The sequence below is a fragment of the Pholcus phalangioides genome, unplaced genomic scaffold (assembly GCF_987345545.1).
Source record: "Pholcus phalangioides strain wild (caught in Gottingen) unplaced genomic scaffold, Ppha-v1.0 ptg000031l_1, whole genome shotgun sequence".
Taxonomy (NCBI): Eukaryota; Metazoa; Arthropoda; class Arachnida; order Araneae; family Pholcidae; genus Pholcus; species Pholcus phalangioides.
Window position 1 is genome coordinate 1,961,990 of NW_028301621.1, and position 20,674 is coordinate 1,982,663.

Consider the following 20,674-nt stretch of genomic DNA (forward strand, 5'->3'; position numbering starts at 1 on the left):
CAAGGACCAATTAGGTCAAACTGCACCAAAATAAATGACCAATTAAAAAAAATAATTGTTCTTGTCATGTCAGGAAAGTAAAAGCACGTATAATAAACAATGATGCTTGAAACGAAAATCCATCCAAGGGATCTTGAATTAATTATTAGAATAAATTTATATTGAACAAATTTTTTTTTATAAATTAGGTCAGTCTCCGGACCCTAGTGAGCGTCCCTTTTGTCTTGGCTCTACGCAGAATTGTCTGACATTGTGAGCCCTGGGCAAAGTGATGTCCTTGGGGGGATACTTATAGCTGCTGGAAATAACAGCTTACATTTTTTTTCCCTCAAAAATTATAGATCAGTTCTCATCATGCAGGCCATGGGTTCACAGGAACGATGCATTGAAATTACGTAAGTTACACATTAAAATTACACAGGTTCTATGGGCAGTTCTGCTGGATTCTGAAAATATAGTCACACTTTTTCCATACCATATTTAAGTTAAAAGCTTTGTTTCGTCACCTCGAAATTTTTTCACAGCTCTCTGTGATCTCTTCACTACCTGTTATAGCCCATTTTTCACTAAATTTTAATTTTTGCATCCTTAGAATATTCCAGGACCACAAAAGGGACCATGCTACAGAGGCTTTCTCGCATATTTGAAAGAATTAGTCCCAGACGTATATTCGTTGTGCACTGCGTCATTCATCGCCAACATTCAGATGCACATCCACAGTTTTAGATGAAATGTATTGCGCAGATGACATGATATGATTGATATTCTAATAAAATAACTGATGCGAAAAATTCTGGTTTTGAAAAGGGGGAACGCGATTATTAGAATAGTTCCGAAGTGTGACATTTCTCTCTACTCTAAAAAAATGTTTTTATTTAATTTATTTTTATTTTTTGCAGAAAATGCAACCAAACCTAAGAAAAAATGTAGGCAATATAATGTCGAATATTTGAACTACGGTTTTATTCAGTCACCAACAAGCAATACATTACCAATGTGCCTGATTGGCCAAAAAGTTTTATCAAATGAAGCTATGAAGCCTTCGAGACTTCAAGATCATTTGATTAGAGTTCATGCGGATAAAAAAGATAAGTGTTTGTCTTATTTTCAAGCACTTGAAGAAAGATTTTTGAAACAATCGAAGCTAGAGGAACTTTTTTCAGCGGCATCCAAACAAGATGACGATGGGCTGCGAGCTTCTTACAATATTGCTTTACTTATTGCAAAATCGGGAAAACCACATACTATTGGTGAAGAACTAATTCTACCGGCAATAAGTGAGGTAATATGTACAGTGCTACATAAGCCAGCTTATGATATTATCAAGAAAATTCCTTTGAGCAATAACACAGTTCAAAGAAGAATCGACGAAATGGCTAAAGATGTCGAAGACTCGTTATGCCATTATTTAAAATCATTGTAGTTCTCTTTACAACTCGACGAATCCACATTACCAGGAAATGAAGCTTTGCTTCTTGTGTATGTGCGATCATAAAGGAAGAAAAAATTTGTCAGGAATTACTGTTTGCTAAAAACTTGCAAACTGATACAAAGGGACAGTCCATATTTAAAGTGTTGGAAACGTTTTTCAAAGAAAAAGAAATCCCTTTGAGCAATATCCTATCAATAGCTACTGATGGTGCTCCAGCGATGATAGGACGCTACAGAGGCTTTCTCGCATATTTGAAAGAAGTGGTTCCAGACGTATTCGCTGTGCACTGCGTCATTCATCTCCAATATTTAGTTTCCAAAAATTTGAGTGAACATTTGCATATATCTTTGCATTATGCTATTCAAGCCATCAAAAAAATCAGAAGTAATGCATTGAACAACAGATCGTTTGGGCAGCTATGCATCGAAAACAATGAAGAATTCAATCATTTGCTGCTTCACACTGAAATTCATTGGCTGTCGAAAGGATCCTGTTTAAACAGATTCTACAAGCTGTTTGACTCAGTTCTGGAGTTCTTTCAAAATAAGGACGACACTTTACGAGCCAACTTAATCAATGCCAAAAGTGACCTTGCTTATCTGAAAGACTTGTTCAGTAAATTTAATGAGACAAATCTGCAGCTGCAAGGTGACGAACTCAATTTGATTAAAACAAAATCTATCATTTCTGCCTTTGTGGCAAAATTAAATCTGTTCAAGCAAAATTTGGGGAGAGGAGAATTTCACCATTTTCCAAATTTATCTTCTGTCACAAAAAAAACGGGGGATTTAATTGTATATTGCCAGCACTTGAATACTCTCCATGACAATTTCAAGAAAAGATTTGAAGACATTCTTCAAATGAAAATACCCGCTTGGATTTTGGATCCATTTTCATATACAGTAGTAGAGGAATCCTCTCATTTGCAAGAACAATTGATAGAAATAGGATTAAACGAGGAATTGAAATTTAAGTTTAAAGATTGTTATCAATTATTCTGGTTGCAGAAACAAATACCCGAACTTTTTCCCGCATTGTGGGAAATAGTACAAAAGTTTTTAATTGCATTTCCTTCGTCGTACTTAGTAGAGAGAGTGTTCAGCGCAGTCACAAATTTGTTGACAAGAAAAAGAAATCAACTGCAAATATGCAACCGTGGGGATTTAAGAATGCTGCTCACTAAAATACAGCCCAGCATTAGTAAACTAATGGTGGCACATCAGGCTCACCCTTCTCATTAGTGTTGTTATTTGTAGTTTTTTCTTTTAAATCTTAAAATTATTAACATTTTTCAAGCTGATGCGAACATCACTGACTGTAATTAGTGTATATATGAAAATCTTTAATAATAAAATCTTTTAATAATTTAACATTCGGTAAAATTTTATTTTTTGTAATGAAATACTGTAATTTTATAATTGTTTTCAACGATAAACCTTTTTTATTAGTTACAGGATGAAAAAATAAAAGCTATCTAAACATATTGATGCAAAAGAAATCGAAATTTGCAGCGGCATCTTTCCAGTTTTTTCAACGTCGCTTCCAGGGGGGGGGGGGCGCGATGAGGAATATTTAATTTGGAAAGGGGGCGGTTGGACAAATAAGTTTGGGAAACGCTGTGATAGAGGAATTTGTTACATCATTGTTTTGTATTTATAACTCATATTGCTATTTATTTAAAGCTTCGTAATTCCTTATCGAGTTTTGATGTTCCATCCATGAGGCAAAATGGGTTTACTCAAGAAGAACTCATACAAGCTGCATTTGAGTTGGAAGTCTGGAAAGAAAGGCAGAGGGAAATATTTAGAGCAGAGGTAAGTCTTGCATTCTGAGAACCTATTGAATCGCTAGAAATGGTGTTTTGAGTATGAAAGTCAGAATTGTATAGAAGTGTGATTGTCACTATTTCCAAAGTAAAATAAAGAAATAAACGTGAGAATCTTGCGAGATAAAAGTCAAACTTTTAGGTTTAACATGATCACATTCACCTCAATTAAATTTTATTTTAATTATTTTAAATTGAATTTAGAAATTTTAAATAAGATTGATCTTGTTGACCCCTTATCTTTCTTAAACCTTCCCCCTTAAACTTGACCCACTTTATCTAATTGACCCCTTAACCCAGGGCCGTCATTTCAACTTTTTCCGGGGGGGGGGGGGCAAAGAGCATGTACACTGCTCAAAACAATTAGGGGAGCAAGCAAAAAAGTGAAGAAAACCGTGCGAGACAGCCACGTATTGGCATACAATGGATAGTACACGCGTATCAATGTGCAATACAGAAAAAAGACGTAAAAAATTTGGAATTAAGCTTTACAAATACAATACAAATACAAATACAACGCCACAACAGGCAAAATGCCCAACGAGGTGGCTGATAAAAAGATGCCCATAAAAATATGGATGTCATATGTTTCAAAAATACAGCAACCCCATTAAAAATGCAATTAACACAAATTATAAACAATATATACACATGATAAAATATCATACAATGCCCATAAAGAATACTTATGGTTGTCTTATTCTAAGAATGGATAGCTTCTCGATTTACCCCAACATGTTTATCGTATTTCTTTTTAAACGTGTCAATTGTGTTACAATTTACTACCTCCGGGGGTAAGCTATTCCATTTATTAACAACCCTATTAGAGAAAAATTCCCTGCGACACCATAACCTTGCATTGTCCCTCACCAATCGATACTGGTGTCCCCTTGTAAAAGCAGTTGATTGGCGGTGTACTAAAAGTTCATGGTCCATCCTATCCATCCCATTGAAAATTTTGAACACTTCGATCATATCTCCTCGACACCTGCGTTCATCCAATGTAAACATATTCAAAAAATGAAGTCTCTCTTCATAACTCAAGCCCTGTGTGCCAATAAGGACACGCGTAGCTCTTCTCTGCACCCCTTCAATCAAGTCTATGTCCCTCTGTAGGTATGGTCTCCAAAACCTTACAGCATACTCCAGTCCAGGACGAACTAAACCTCGAAAAAGCGGAAGAATGACTTTAGGAGAACGCGAAGAGACCTTTTTGAAAATGAGACCAAGCATTCTATTCGCTTTTTTGACAACCGCTGAACAATGTTCAGAAAACTTAAGTCGCTCGTCAATGAGAATTCCCAAATCGGTGACTCTAGTTGCATCCGGGATAGTGACACCATTCAACTCGTAAGATAACCATGGGTTGTTCGAAACCAAAATGAGCGACCATGCACTTATCTACGCTAAACGTCATGCCCCATTCATTTGCCCATGCTGCAATCTTGTTTAAGTTGGTCTGGAGCAACTCCCTATCGCTTTCCTTCCCGATTACCCCCATTAGCTTCACATCATCTGCGAATTTGCTAGTAATTCCATCGGTACCCTGATCGAGTTTGTCGATAAAAAGTGAAAAAAGTATGGGGCCAAGGACACTTCCCTGAGGAACTCCACTTGTGACGTCTGTCCAACCAGAGAATTCCCCGTTCACCATAACTCGTTGCGACCTATCTCTTAACCACGATTCTATCCAATTCAGCAAGTTGCCCCCTATTCCAATCTCGTGTAAACGTTTCAAGAGTTTGCCATGTTGGACCCGATCGAATGCCTTCTGGAAATCAAGGTAAACAACGTCGACATTTTTGCTCTTACCCAAAGCCTTAGTCACGTAATCATAGAAGCAAAGGAGGTTAGTTACACATGACTTCCCCTTCCTGAACCCATGCTGATTATCCGACAATACATTATTCTCGTCTATCCACTTCACAAACTGCCTTTTGATGATAATTTCCAAAATTTTCGAGAGGGAGCTCGTCAAACTCACTGGACGATAATTAGACACCACCTCTCTACTACCCTTCTTAAATATCGGAACAACGTTAGCCAGTTTCCAATCTCTCGGGACGATACCCTCAGCAACACTACTCCTGAATATCTGTGCGACTGGCCCCAACAATTCATTAGCACCTTCCCTGAGAACCCTGGGATAGATATCATCTGGTCCTGGAGCTTTGCTTGCACATACATTTCTTAGAAGATTTAGGACCTCCACGTCTTCTACTTGAATATCGTTGAGGGTTTTATTACCCCATGCAACACCCGTATATCGAATATCATTATCTCCATTAAAAACCGACGCGAAAAAGTCATTGAAAGCACTACACATGCCTACATTGCTCTCTACCTTAGAGCCTCCTATCGAGAGGGGGCCAACTGTCCCCTTACATCCATTATTGACGTATCGAAAAAATGATTTTGGGTCAGAGCCAATGTTATCTGCCAACCTAGATTCAACTTCCTTTTTACTATCCCTTATCGCTTTCTTCAACAGTCTTCTTTTATCAGTAAACAATGATAGGTCACCACGTCCACTTTTATACTCTCTGAATGCTCTTCTCTTTTCAAGATAAAGGTTCCGCACGCTATCCGTGAACCATAGAGGGTGTGATGTACAAACACGCTTTTTTCGAACAAAGGGTATGACGTCGTGCAAAACAGAGGACAGCTTCGTACTAAATTCTTCCCATTGACTTACAATTGTTCCCATTGACTGACTTTAATTCTTTGAAAATATGGAAAAAACATGAAAAGATGATTTAGGGTAACAATTTGGTTACATGTAAACGATAAAAAAAAGTACTGTTTAGACATGATGCATGAGTTTTAATAGGGCGTGTGGTCTCCTCGAACAGCTAAGACGGCTGCACACCTGTTTGCCATGGTTGCGATGAGGTTATCGATCAGACTTTGGGGAATACTGTTCCACTCCTCAAGAAGTGCAATCTGCAAGTCTCGGACAGTAACAGGCGGCCTTGGTCGCGCAGCAATGCGTCGTCCAAGTCGAGCATGTCCCAAACATGCTCGATTGGATTCAGGTCAGGAATGCACGCTGGCCATTCCATACGCTGTATTGTTTCAGCTTCAAGCATGTTCTCCACCAGACGAGCTCTATGCGGTCGGGCATTATCATCCTGGAAAACAAAGGAATCTCCAATGGCTCCAGCGTAAGGGATGACATGAGGTCGCAGTATCTCGTCTGCATACCTTCGGGCCGTCAAAGTGCCATTCCGAATGATATGCAGGTCCGTACGTCCGCCTATGCTGATTCCACCCCATACCATCGAACCAGCTCGTCTGTATTGTGACCTTTCACGAACGAATGCGGGGTTATTTCGAGTGCCTTTGTCCCTGCATACCAGAACACGTCGGGTGTTACACTCCAGACTGAATCGGGACTCGTCTGTAAACAGCACTTGGCTCCAATCTTGCTCCCAATCTCGATGTTCAGCAGCCCATCTTCTTCGGGCCGCACAGTGGTGTGGGGTCAACGGAATGCAGACCATTGGCCTACGTGCATAGAGCCCTCCCTCATGAATCCGATTACGTACTGTTTGGCTGGACACCCTTCGTCCTGTTGCCAAGAGCAACCTACTTTGCAGCTGCGTAGCATTCTCTGTTCTGTTTCAACAGGCTGTTAACAGTATATACCGGTCATCAGTTGCTGTAGTGGCGCGTGGCCGACCTTGCCCTGGTCGACGTCTAACATTTCCTGTTTCATGGAATCGATTCCACAGCCTTGCAACAACACTTCTGGCGACTCCAACAGCGTCCGCGACACTACGTTGTGTTTGCCCAGATTCCAGTCTGCCTATAACACGCCATGCCATGGATTCTGGTAAATCACGTTGAGACATCCTTAAGTCACCTTGTCTCAAAAAAAAAAAAAATACTGCGCAATCGAATTTCACAGTTACGGCAGTAAAACAGACGTTTCTGCAACATCCCGATTTCTGCCGTTATCTCCTTTTTCTGGTTTTTGACGTCATGAACTTTGATTTGCATATGAAGTTTTCTTCTTCCGTTTCCTGCTAGGCTTTAAATTATGGATGACTCATTTTATGTTACTTATCGGTGTACATCTTTGCGTAATTTTGTTAAAAGCATGTGCTCCCCTAATTGTTTTGAGCAGTGTACTAAAGGTACACACATATATATATATATATTTGTATGCATATATATACCATTTGTAGTGTATTTTCAAAAGCCGGGGAGGGGGGACGCGCCCCTAAATGACGGGCCTGCCTTAACCCCAAGACACCATCCACCCTGTAAAATTCTAACGAGTTTGGCATCATATGGAATCGGAATCATAATTGAACTTGCTGTAAATCCCATGTGTGGCTAAAAAAACTAAAACTTTCACTAAAACTTTTTTTTTTGATAATTATGGTTGGCACTAAATCAGAGGGGTCCGGGACGTCAGTACAGGAGTGAATAGTGAAAAGAAACAGTAAAAAGAAGCACTCTGAATGTATTCTGCGTTATGACAGCGCAGCCAATTAAGAGCTGGCACTGTGATATCACAGAACTTGCGTTCACATGCAAAATATACTCTCTAGTGTGACCGGGGGGGGGGGGGGGGAAGAAGTAACATGTGTACAGAAACCACCCAACTTTATTTTCTTAGACGGTGCAGAATGTCTATTGATGCCTTCCCCACCACCACCCTGTCTGTTTTGTTTCTCGAAACTTCATTAGACAATCAGCTTCTACAAAACGAATTTTGAAGAAAAAGAAAGTGGTTCACTTTTTGTGATAAGTTTCCTTTCCCTCACAAAGTTCCTTTCTCCCTGGCTAAAGAAGTTTCACTTCAAAAACACACACAAAACCCCTTAATGACATTGCTTTTTAATAGTTGTCTGCAAACTTTTGAAATATTCCTCGGAAACAATTGAGTCCAGTTTTTGATTTGCCGTTGTTGCACTTTGTTTTTGCTTTATAAATATACGGTTATTAAGATTTGAAATTTTGAAAATTCCAGCTGAAAGAGAAAGAGATGCAGCATCTTAAAGCTTTGGTCACAGAGTGGAAGCAAAGGGATGCCGACCGTGAATCTCTGTTGCAGCGACGGGTGAGTTGAATACCAATGTGCTCGTTGAGCTTTGTATACCGTAAAATGGGATGAATTTTGGACTGGGGTGCAACTTTTGGACAATGGATTATATTTTTGGCTTTGGATTTCCTGCCAATACCATACATTTTATCAGTTTGCCACTATCGATAAAATTGGTCATTGGCTGGAAATACAAAAGCTAAAAATAATTTAACCATCAGTTCAAAAGTTAATACTACAGTTTATTGTAATAAAAAATCATAAAAATCTAGTTGATCTCATGCATTGCTCACTTCTGATCTTTTATCTAGTTACAAGAGTGTCAGAAGTTGGAGAACAAATTGCAACAAATGTTGCAAGATGCCGAAATCAAAGAGAAACAGCTTGCTGCTCAAGAAACCGAGGTTTGTCCATTTTTGAAATTGCCTGTTTGACATTCTCCTTTGTACAACTAATTTTCTTATATACTTGGTGCATGGTATTTTTAGGCATGAGTCACATTCAACCTTGGATCATTACTGCTGGTCATATAAGAGCTAAATTATTTTTTTGGTGGGGGGGGGGGGGGAACAAAATTACGAAAAACACTGATGAAATAAAAAACAATCTAACACATTTTTATTTATGCACAGACCTTTATGAAATTCCATCTTTATTTATAGCTTATATTTCAAATACACCTGTGCATTTAAAATCACTCTTCCTGTACCATATTTAAAAATGCAGAAATATCTTGTGAATATACCTTTAATATCAGGCAAAAATAAGAACGTATTACTATCATTAGTTGGAACATGTTAATAATGGTTTAATGTGATTATAATGTAATGGTTAATAAATGGTTATAATGCCTGATTGAACCTGATCATTGAAAACAAAAATCTTGAGTCTCGATGAGATGTGATCACATTATGCGCTGTGGCACTGTAATTATTTAAGTTTTTATCCTTCCAGTTAAATCTTCGGTTGCAGAATTTCGAGAAATACCAGGAGCAGCAAGAAAAAGAAGTAAAAATCCAGATTGAGAAAATGAAAATGGAATATGAAGACCTTTTGCGTATAGATAGGTAGATAGTAGATCAAGTGGGATTTCTAATTGTTCATTATGTAAATACAGTCTACAAATACCTATGTCTCGCAATTCATTCTAAAATATTTTATTTTTAAAATGTTATCAAGAAGTAAATCAAAAAACTATATAGTTCGAATAAGACAACATTTGAAGATACAAAAACAGTGTTTCAAAATGTTACAATGTATATTCGAATTGTGAGCCTTTTGCGTGAATGCAAGCACGCATTCTTTTTGCCAGGTTTCTGGCCACCTTTCTCAGGGCACTCACCTTTTCAATCTTCAGTTGAATGTTTTTTAAGTTAATCAGTGAAATGGGAATTATTCTTGTGCATTTGTCTTCAGGTGTTTCCACAAGAAAAAAATCAGGGGATGACAGGTGCGGTGATCTTGGTGGTCACAATCCTTTTTAAATAAGGTGATCATCAAAAAGGGTGTGGAGTAATCTATTGTCTCATCTAGATGTATGGCAGGTTGCTCCATTCTGTTGCAAAAACCAAAATCTTTCATTTCATCCAACAGTGCAGTAAATTACAAGATAATATCCTTGTGCAGTTTTCCATCCACCATTTCTCAAAGAAAAGACCCACACTTTCCTAAGGCATGAAATTAAGCACCACACACTGATTTTGATCAAATGCAGTGGCTTTTCATGATAGATGTGCTGATTTTCGATGCACTAAATTCTGATGTTTGATCTGATCTGGAGCTTTCAACTTCAGAACAACCCAAACACGACAGGTGCTAAACTCCAATTTCGTTAGGGCTCTGTGAACAGTACAACATTTCAACGTTTTGTCCTTTCGTTTACATATTCCATGTTCGCAGACACCCACTTCACCTGCGGTATTCAATATTTCCAGTTTCTTGAAAATGGGACACTAATCAGAAGAGCAAGGAGTTAGCGCACCAACCTCTCGATGAGTATAAAAAACAAGCCTGCCATTTGGAATTGGCAATAAATTGTAGGTCCCGGTCTAATTAGCCCTTGTGTGCAGAAAATGACTGTGGTGCGACAAAAATGATCAACTAATCAGAAGATTGTTGTCTTATTAGGCACAGAAACATTTAGGAATTCATTTTTGATCGCCTCAAACAAATGAGTTGAAAAATATTGTTTAATCATAAAAATTCTTTGCTTCTGGCAAAAAAATATCTCAATCATACAACAAACAAAGAGTCACTGAGATTATCAGTGAGCATGGAAAATAAAAAATAAAACGACTTTCCATTATGAAAATGCATTCCAACGGAATTCCATCTTGAACAGTATAGTGTTGTGCTGCTGTCTGTGAAAAAACTTTTAATTTACAATCAGTAAAATTGGAGAAATTAATTTTTTTATAATGGGTTGTGTGACTTTTGGATCACACTGTAGAACATGCTACAAATACGCAGGCATAAAACCAGTGGGTTATGTCTGAGCATGATTAAATTTATATATATTTGCATGAACGTACAAGTTGACTCTTGTTATCCAGAAGAGAACAGCTATCATAAACTGGCTAAAAGTTTTTCCCTGCTGTTGTGTTGCCAAAATTTTCAACTGTAAATTTTACTTTCTTCTGCGCCTGTAAGTCTTTGTTAGTGCTGATGACCAATAATATGAGTGGATAACTAAGCTGTTGAATTGAGAACAAGATAGGTAAGATTAAGTGTTGAAAGGTGAGTTCATGAATGTAAGAACAACTCGTGATAAGGGGTCATTCAAGTATTACGTCAGCATCAATGGGGGGGGGGGGTTCAGATTTGCTGACTTTTGATGGGAAGGGGGGTTTGGAATGATGTTAACATTATCAATCACCCTTTATAAAAATATGATGAAATATTCTTAATGGCATCTTACATATGGTTCAAATTTGATTTCAATTTCCTCATATCTTGCGAAGATCTAATTCATACATGTTCGGTCTTTGGCTCATGGCTCCCATCCCACATCCTGGAACAGTGCCTCCAAGCCAGACTTTTCATGGGCCCTTTGGTAGTGAATTTTTAGCAAGAGAACACAAAAAAATTATGGCAACTCTACCGGGCTCCGGGATTAAAGCACTGTCAGCCCCACCCTTGTAGGGCCAAATAACACTAGCCAAATGTGGTCTTTGTAGGACACACTAGTATTGTTTGGTCTTTTTTTTTCTCCATGTGATGATGATTAAACTGTGGTTATTTCAACATTGGAACTCTTCCATTGTAGCTTCTACTATAGATGCCAATGGGCTTATGGTTAAAATTGTACCAACATCCAGCACAGATAGGTCTTATGTAAAAAAATTATACAAAAACAACGCCACAACAGGCAAAGTGCCCAACGAGGTGGCTGATAAAAAAAAAAGATGCCCACAATAAATGTGGATGTCATATATTTCAAAAATACAGCAACCCAATTAAAAATGTAATTACAAACAATATATATATACATGATAAAATATTATACAATGCCCATAAAGAATACTTATCGTTGTCTTGTTCTAAGTATGGATTGCTTCTGGTTTTGTCCGAACATGTTTATCGTATTTATTTTTAAATGTGTCAATTGTGGACACATACTGGTCATACATACCCAGTTCAAAGGTTCTCATATATACTAGCTAACAAGTATTGTTATACAACTTGCTCATACTATACAAAGCTAACCTTTGTTAGCTTTGCTTATGAAGAGGCCATTGGTTTTGGCAGTCCTAATCTTAATGAACTAAGCTGTTGAATTGAGAACAAGATAGGTAAGATTAAGTGTTGAAAGGTGAGTTCATGAATGTAAGAACAACTCGTGATAAGGGGTCATTCAAGTATTACGTCAGCATCAATCGGGGGGGGGGGGGGTTCAGATTTGCGGACTTTTGATGGGAAGGGGGGTTTGGAATGATGTTAACATTATCAATCACCCTTTATAAAAATATGATGAAATATTCTTAATGGCATCTTACTCTGCGCCAAAAATGAGAAAAACCTTTCGCTAGTTTGTGAGTACCTGAAGTAAAAATCTCCCTATTGATAAGTCCCCCCACAGAGCTACTTTCGTGATCTCTAAATGTTTCACAGATCCAAGTGATCTAAAAATGTGTCCAGGCTGCTTAAATGCTCTGGAACTGTGCCACCCAACACTCAAGTGATCTGTAATTATACCACAGATCACTTAAGTAATCTGGAAATGTGCCGCTGGTAACTTGAGTGACATAGAACCACACTGAGGGCTGTGCTCTAAAACTGTGCCACATGCCATTCAAGAGATTTCTAAATATGCAATGGATCGCTTAAGTGTTCTGGAACTGTGCCACGGGTCACTTAAGTGATCTGTGAATGTGCTGCTTAGCTCATTTTTACAAAATTAGGTTTGAGGGGATAGGCCACATCGAATAACCCTGAGTGGAAAAATTCAATGAACTGAAACCAAAGCTAACTGTCAGTAGTCATTATTCTTTGTATGAAATGAACCGTCTGAAAATTGTGTTTGTGTTAGTTATATAATAGCAGAAAAAATTGCAAAATGTAGGAAGCCCTTCGTTGATGGAGAATTCATTGAAGAATGTCTTCAGTTAATGTGCTTAGCCCATCACAGGCTCAAGCTGTTTCGAACATTAGTTTGTCTAATGTGACAGTAGCAAGACGTGTGGAGGATCTGTCAGCAGATATATTCAATACCTTCAAATCAAAATGTGAGGAATTTTTGTTTTACTCAGTAGCTGTGGATGAATCGACGGATGCAACAGATACCCGCACAAGCAGCCATTTTCATTTGTGGTATTGACAAAAACTTCAAAATTGTTGAGGAGTTCACTAGTGTCGTTGCACTTATAAGAATACAACACAAGGTTTCGACTTGTATTCAAATTTGGCAGAAAAATTAGCCAAATGCGAGTTGGACTTAAGAAACATATCTGCCATAACTACAGATGGTGCACCTTCTATGACCGGTCAGAATAGAGGGGTAATCACATTGATTAAGTCAGATGCTGAAAAATGCGGAAATACAAAGATGATGACTTTCCACTGCATCATACACCAGGAAAATTTGTGCAAAACGTTTTTCTACAACTTTGAACATGTAATATCTGTTGAAGTGAAAGCAGTTAATTTCATTCGATCCAAAGGACTTAACCATAGACAGTTTTAAAAATTCTTAGAGGATTTGGCATCTGAGTATGGTGACATTATTTATTAAACAGAAGTATGTTGGTTGAGCAGGACAAAGATGCTTCAGCGCCCATTTTCCTTGAAGGAGGAAGTTCATGAAATCCAAAGGAAAACTTATTGGAGAGTTTCAAGATAAAAAGTTGGTGAGAGATTTCACATTTATTTTCAATATCACTGGTCATCTGAATGGTCTAAACTACCGCTTACTGGGAAAAGATCTACTTGTTCATAATCTTCATGACAATGTGAAAGCGCTCGAAACTAAATTAGTCCTTTGGGAATGTCAATTGCAAAACATAAACTGCATACATTTTCCTAAACTATGGAGTTGCTTCAAACCTAAGAAGTAGATTTTCCGATTCCCGTAAGAACGAAATTTCTATGAAAATGTTTTCCCCACCATTCTCAGCCAATATCGAAAATATTCCAGTACAGATTTAATGTGACTGCAGTTAAATGCAAGTTTTTAGAAATTTCTTCATTAATTGATTTTTATTCCAAGTATGTGTCCGAAGAAAAGTATCCAGAAACATGCATTGTTCATGTCTTCTATATTTGGCAGCACTTACAAATGTGAACGGTTGTTTAGTCGAATGAAGAATAAAAAATGAAAAACTAGAACACGTCTGACTGATCAGCATTTGGAGAATACTTTAAGAATAGCAACAATACAAATTTTACCTAACATTGAAGCTTTAGTCAAGCAAAAACATTGTCAAGTTTCACATTAATTTAGGAATTACATCCACTAGTAAGTAACCAACGCCCTTTTTTTGATTTGGTACGTAATTAATTCAACGTATACATATATAAACAAAAATCATCCATTTTCATTCTGTTTCATACAATATGAAAAATACCAAAAATAAATGGTTGTACCCCAATTAAGCTTAATTTTTAAAAACGAAAATGCTACATAATGGAGTCAAAATATGTAGTATGCATCACATTTTAATTTGTCATATCCGAGCGTGTGTAGGATCAGCCTTTGGCAGGGGGGGGGGGGGGGTGGTGGTGGTGGGACACACTCAGATTGATTGAGAAAATTTTGATTTACCAACTTTCAAAAGCATTTTCAAGTAACAGATTAATAAAGCTATAGATATTTTAAATCATTCAAAATTAATATTTGTTAAAATTAATTGAATTGAATGTTTAAATATTAAAAAAATAATTTGAAGTACATTTAGTTTGGGGCCCTCCTCATGCCATTAATGAGTGGCCCGCGGAATGCAACAAATTTTTTATGTGGCCCTCGAGTATAAAGCATTGAAGACCCTTAGCTTAGGGGGGTGGGAGTTCTTAGCTTTCAAATAGCATTGAAATTAATAGAAATTGATTATAAAAACATATAAAAGTATTTTCCTTCAAAATTTTTAAAAAATATATTTTTTTCATTCAAAATTTTTTTTTGATCGTCTGGGATGGGGTGGGGTATGAGTCACCCTATGCCATCCCCAAGTACATCTCTGATCCCACCAATATGCTTTAGGAGAGCAGAGCTGACAAAATTTTGCTGACGGGGGGGAGGGGAACCTGCTTTTTCAGTAGGTTCATCTCAGGTTATCGAGACTCTACTGTATTCCTAATTGAAATATTCTTCCAACTTTATTTGGCTCGAAATGTTTATATTTGCCTATCCTCATGCAGGAATGCTTTCCTTTTTTTTTTCCTAGGTTGAACCTTTTGGAATTGGAAGAAAATAATTCTAACCTGCAGAGAAAGGTGAAGTTTGCTGCATGATGCTTCTTTATCTGGTTCATTAATTTTGATTTTTATGATGCACAATTTTTAATGAATATTTAAACTTTTGCACATTTCTTCTGCCAGATCGATGAGCAAGAATCTGAGATTCGAGAGCAAAAAAATATCATTGACTCACTTCGTTCTCAACAGAACAAGAACCCTGATGTGGAATTGAAAACTGAAGTCAACATATTGAAAATGGAAAAGGTGAGATCTTGCTCCAATGATCGAAACTATTTTGTGTCATGTGGTAAATAATCTCTGTAATGTGTTGAGGTATTGTCTGCTTTCATATCACCACAGAAACTGTTCACGATAATAACAAATGTCCTTTATTGTAATTTAAAAATCATGTCAGATCAGGTTACACGAGGTGATTCAGAACTCGTGCATTAAACTTCAAGGAGCAATATAACACATCTAAACAATGCATGTTTATAATTCAAGTGTTGAACTGCTAGATGGCACTGTGATCAAATACATAAAGAGTTTGTTTTGCCACTAATGGTCATTTCTATTATAAATTACAGAAGGAGTGGACATGCATTTCACTTATGGTGCTGTGAACAGGAATGTTTCAATAAGCCCCCAAGACTAACTGGAGTGTTTTTTGATAAGACATGTGCCAGATTATTGGCACCTCTTTTGTCAGTGGCAAGCAGGATAAAAGACATGCCAAGAATGTGGGGGTAGCCATAAGAAAACTAGAACAATCACTCAAAAGTTTTTCAATCTCGCATGCGTCTTGTTGGAAAACTCTCTCAGCCTTTTGGCTTCCATAGCATTCCTATCCCCAGCACCACACATGAAATGCTTGCCTGCCTTCCCATCTACAATCCATGATAGAAGTGATGGATAAGTGCCAAAATCAGTGGTTTATGCTCAATCACAGCGCAGTTCAGTAAAATCCTTGTCTTTACCTGAGAATGAGAAAAAAGGTATCTGTAGAACAGAAGCACTTTCTCCTCGCATTTATGGTTTGCCGAAAATATATTAAGAACTGGTTCCTTTGTGGCCGATTGTGAGTTCCATTGGATCTTCCACCTACAACCTAGCCAAAGTTTTAACCACCATCTTGCAGCCACACATAGGAAAAACAAGCACATTTGTGAAAGATTCTGGTCACTTTGTTGAAAAAATAAGAGATATCAACTTGCAACCTGTGACATACTGGTGAGTTTCGACATAGTATCATTGTTCACCAAAGTGCCACTGAGGGATGTATTAGCACTACTTGATGAAATATTCCAAAAAGATATATTAGGCCTTTTCCAGCTTTGCCTTACTACAACCTATTTCACCTGGAACGACATCTATGAACAGACGGATGGAGTAGCTATGGGAAACCCCTTCAGCCCAGTAGTTGCCAATTTCTTTATGGAAAAATTCGAGGAGCAGGCAACGTAACAACAGCGCCTCTCAAACCAACAAATTGGCTCCGCTACGTTGATGATACTTTCGTTGTTTGCGGAGCATGGCAAAGAAAATCTTCACAGATTCTTGGACCATCTCAATGGAATTCATGAAAACATCAAGTTCACTATGGAAATAGAGGAAGAAGGACAGCTCCCATTCTCTTGGACGTTCTGGTCAGCCGTCAAGGTCAACATTAGGCCACAGCATCTATCGCAAGCCTACGCACACCAACAGATATGTTCATAAGCTCTCCAATCATCATCCTCACCAAAAACGAGGCGTACTGAAAACCTTGATCGAGCAAGAAGACTATGTGAAGGAAAAGATCTAAGTTAAGAGATTGAGCACTTAAAATCAATTTTTTGCTCTAATGGGTACACAAAAGATGACATCGGAAAAGCCTTACACCTCATCAAGGAATCATCAGCGGAAAATGAGGAGTCACAATTAATTGGAAAAACTGTGCTGCCTTTTATCCCCGGATTGATGGTAAGAATCAGCAAGGTCATGAAAAAACATCATATAAACACCATTTTCAAACCAACCAGAAAAATATGTGAAATGCTGCGATCAGCAAAAGACCACTGTGACCCTATATCAACACCTGGATCTACCGAATACCATGCACCTGTGGTCAGGTATATATTGGAACCACAAAAAGATCTGTGGCCATGAAAATAAAAGAGCATGAACGATGCTGCAGAATGAACCAAACAGAAAAGTCGGCGGTGGCGGAGCATGCTCTTAACGACAACCACAGTGTACAGTTCAGCAAACACCTTATATATGGTTGGCTGCTGTCAAGGCGGCCAATCAATGCTAATCACACGTGCCATTTTCATAGTCTATCATTCTGAAGCCATCAGATGGTGGTGACATGTTGTTTCATTGTAAACAATGATGACCCTGGCATATCCCGAAAACTGTGTGGTACCACATTCGATGACTTCTGGTTGACCCCAGACAAAGGGACTTGATATTTCAGGTGAAAATATTGGCGTTAGAATTATATAAAATAACTATCATTTATTTAAATGGAGTAGTCCCTCTCCAAATTTCCAGTGGGTCTGTGTCGTTACACATTCATTCCGCAGCAAGTATTCTTGCTATCTTTCATATGAGATAAATCTATTGCATACTGCAGCGAGTATTTTTAACTAATTTCTTGTCACCATGAAACAAATATCTCATTCACTTCCACAGATGTGTGTCAAATACAGGGTGATCAGAAAAGATGGGAAAAACTTTAAAAGGTGATAATACACACCAATACAAACAATTGTCATCAAAGAATGCATGGTCTTGACATGAAAGGCTACTCTGCAAATGTTTCCTGTTGAAATTTATCTAAGAAAAAGAACACCATGCATGCAAATGTAACCTGGAAAAGAAGAAACCGTACGTAAATCCATGCATTCATTCTATGACAATTGTTTGTATTGGTGTCTACTATCACCTCTTAAAATTTTTTCATCTTTTCTGAATCGCCCTGTATGCCATGTTTTAATGTGTATAGGGGATCCTTTTTCTTGCCAAAAATAGTAGGGAGTGGTTTCTTATACTGTGAAACCTAAGACAGACACTGTATGAGATGGACACCAGTCTTAAATGGAATCACAATATAATCTGTTCTCAGTGATTAGTGGTTTGATTTGCGCCTTTATAAAACAGTATTCTGTTTTACACAAAGTTCAATTTCAGTCTTTTGACGTTCCATTTCATACAAGTTTAACTCTGTACATGTATTATATATATCTTTTCAACTTTTCTCCAAACTTTGAACCCAAAAAATCAGGAGGTTCCTTATACACATTAAAATACTGTATTTTTCGAGCTCATATGAGCTATAAAATGATATGTGAACAGAAAATTTCAAGTTTTAATAGTTTCACTTTTTCAGTCGGAGCTTCAACAGAAACTGGAAACTGCATTGTCATCAAAACAACGATACAAAATACAATGGGGTCAGACCTCTCGGCAGTTGTCCGCAATGCAACAGAAAATTCATTTGATGGAGAGACTCGAATTGGCAAAAAAGGATGAAGAACTTGCTGTCCTTCAGCGGCGATTGATTGCGGCAGAGGGAACGGGCAGTCCTCATCAAAATGATGATTCTCAGTCGAAAGAAAAGAATCGAGGAAACTGGTAAATTTTTTATGAAAATTAACATTTTTTCAAGAGTAAATTCAAGATTCAACTGTCGATTCTTCTTTATTTATACACTAAATGACCTTTTTTTTTAATGATCTAGTCTTGCATCAAGTGGCAAACAACCCAGTAATGATGCAGAGCAAGAGAGCCCTTCTTCACAGAGTGCATCAGACTCCGTAACAACTCCTGCCTCAACTGAAGGTTTCCCACAAAAACCTATGAGAATCATCGAGACGAAGGAACTTTGTCTCAGAGCGCAGCAACTGATCGCTCAGAAGGAGCAGTTGCTTAAGACTGGCATGTACACAGAAAACGACCAATTAATCAAGGCTCTGAACAACCATATTCAAAATGCCAAATTTTCTTCAGCCTGATTTCGTTCATTCTAGCATTCATTCCTTCTTTTAGCGCTGCGATAGTCTTCCCGATTTTGAAGAAAGAAAGGACGTAGCTCTTGTGTTCATCACATTCCATGTTTTATGAATCTCTCGTAACGTGTGTGTGAATATTGCCAAAAATTCTAGTCAGCCATTTTAGTTATTTCAGATGCGAGGAAAAATGTAAATTTTAATAAACTTGAAATAATCAGTTTTTTGTAAGTAACAGGTTTTTTTCCTTTTTTTGATTGACATTTTTCGCAATCATTCATTTTTCAAATGTTCACATGAATCTTCCCATAGTAAGAAAATACAGCGTTTTTTGTACTCTCGGGGTAATTCATACATGCGCATCTTTTGGAGATGGCGGCCACTTTATTGGTTTGAAAACATGTCGCGGGCCACTCAAGTTATCTGGAAGTGTGACGTGCAGTGTTTGTGTGATCTGGAGATGTAGTGTGGAACTGTACCACAAGCTGGTTAAGTGCTCTGGAACTGTGTCGCTCAATGATCTGTAAATAATCCGTGGGTCACTCCAGTGAAGTGAAAATACACCAGATCTGTTTTGACATTTTGTCCTTGAACAGGGCCAAGTAAGCGACCATATGAGTGGAGATGTGGCTGTATGAATAAATAAGTATATGAATTGAGTGCATGTATGAAAGACACACATTCACGCCTACATGATCATGCATATGATCACTTGTTCACTCATACAAATACAACGCCACAACAGGCAAATTACCCAACGAGGTGGCTGACAAGAACATCATGGATCCCCGAGCCATTTTTTGGAGGCCCTACCTACTACTGCTACACCCCCCGCCCCGCGGAACCCCCAACGAATCGGTACATGCGGGAATGTACATGTAGTGAAACCTGACGTGAAGTTTTTTTTTTGTTTCTCTGTAATGCTTGTTATGTGTAGTGCTGCCATCTGCCACCAGTTTTTCTAACTATGAGTGAATGATTCATCGTTGTAGGACTGTTGCTCTCTGTGGCGAGACCGGCTCGCATTTGCAGTTGGGAACCACAGAAAACCAACTTCAGCCAACCACCACTGTGGGGTTCAAACCCGGATCCTCGCATCACGAGTCCGTAACTAACAACGGCATCCAGAATGGAGCCAATTGGCTCCATTCTGGATGATATTTCATTCATTCTCCATTCTGGCCGATATTTCACCCAGAATGGAGCCAATTGGCTCCATTCTGGGTGAAATATCAGCATCGAAACATCCAAGGGCGAAATGTTGGAGGCGAATTTTCTGGATCTTGTAACAAGTATAGCCGAACAACCATGATATAGTAACCCATGATTTAGTCCCAGCCAGCTGAGTGTCAGAAATTCTCAAGATTTTGATAACACCAGAATTCTGTAAAATAAATGACAGCATTGAATTAGAAGTTTGATTGCTAACATTTTGGTGACATAATAGTCACACCTGAAGGAAAATAAAAGTTATTCAAGAA

At 38.0% G+C, this 20,674-nt stretch overlaps 1 protein-coding gene across 1 annotated transcript in view; it reads left to right on the forward strand.

Annotated features, from left to right (window-relative positions):
• The window catches only part of LOC149066984 (centrosomal protein of 120 kDa-like), a 61,540-nt gene extending 42,112 nt beyond the window's left edge, over positions 1-19,428 (forward strand). The window contains exons 14-21 of the mRNA XM_089253042.1: positions 3,115-3,246; positions 8,239-8,328; positions 8,622-8,714; positions 9,265-9,377; positions 15,189-15,237; positions 15,343-15,465; positions 18,575-18,819; positions 18,926-19,428. Coding sequence (XP_089109168.1) covers positions 3,115-3,246; positions 8,239-8,328; positions 8,622-8,714; positions 9,265-9,377; positions 15,189-15,237; positions 15,343-15,465; positions 18,575-18,819; positions 18,926-19,199 — 1,119 coding nt within the window. The 3' untranslated portion in view covers positions 19,200-19,428. The remainder of the gene's footprint in view (positions 1-3,114; positions 3,247-8,238; positions 8,329-8,621; positions 8,715-9,264; positions 9,378-15,188; positions 15,238-15,342; positions 15,466-18,574; positions 18,820-18,925) is intronic.
• The last annotated feature ends 1,246 nt before the right edge of the window (positions 19,429-20,674 follow it).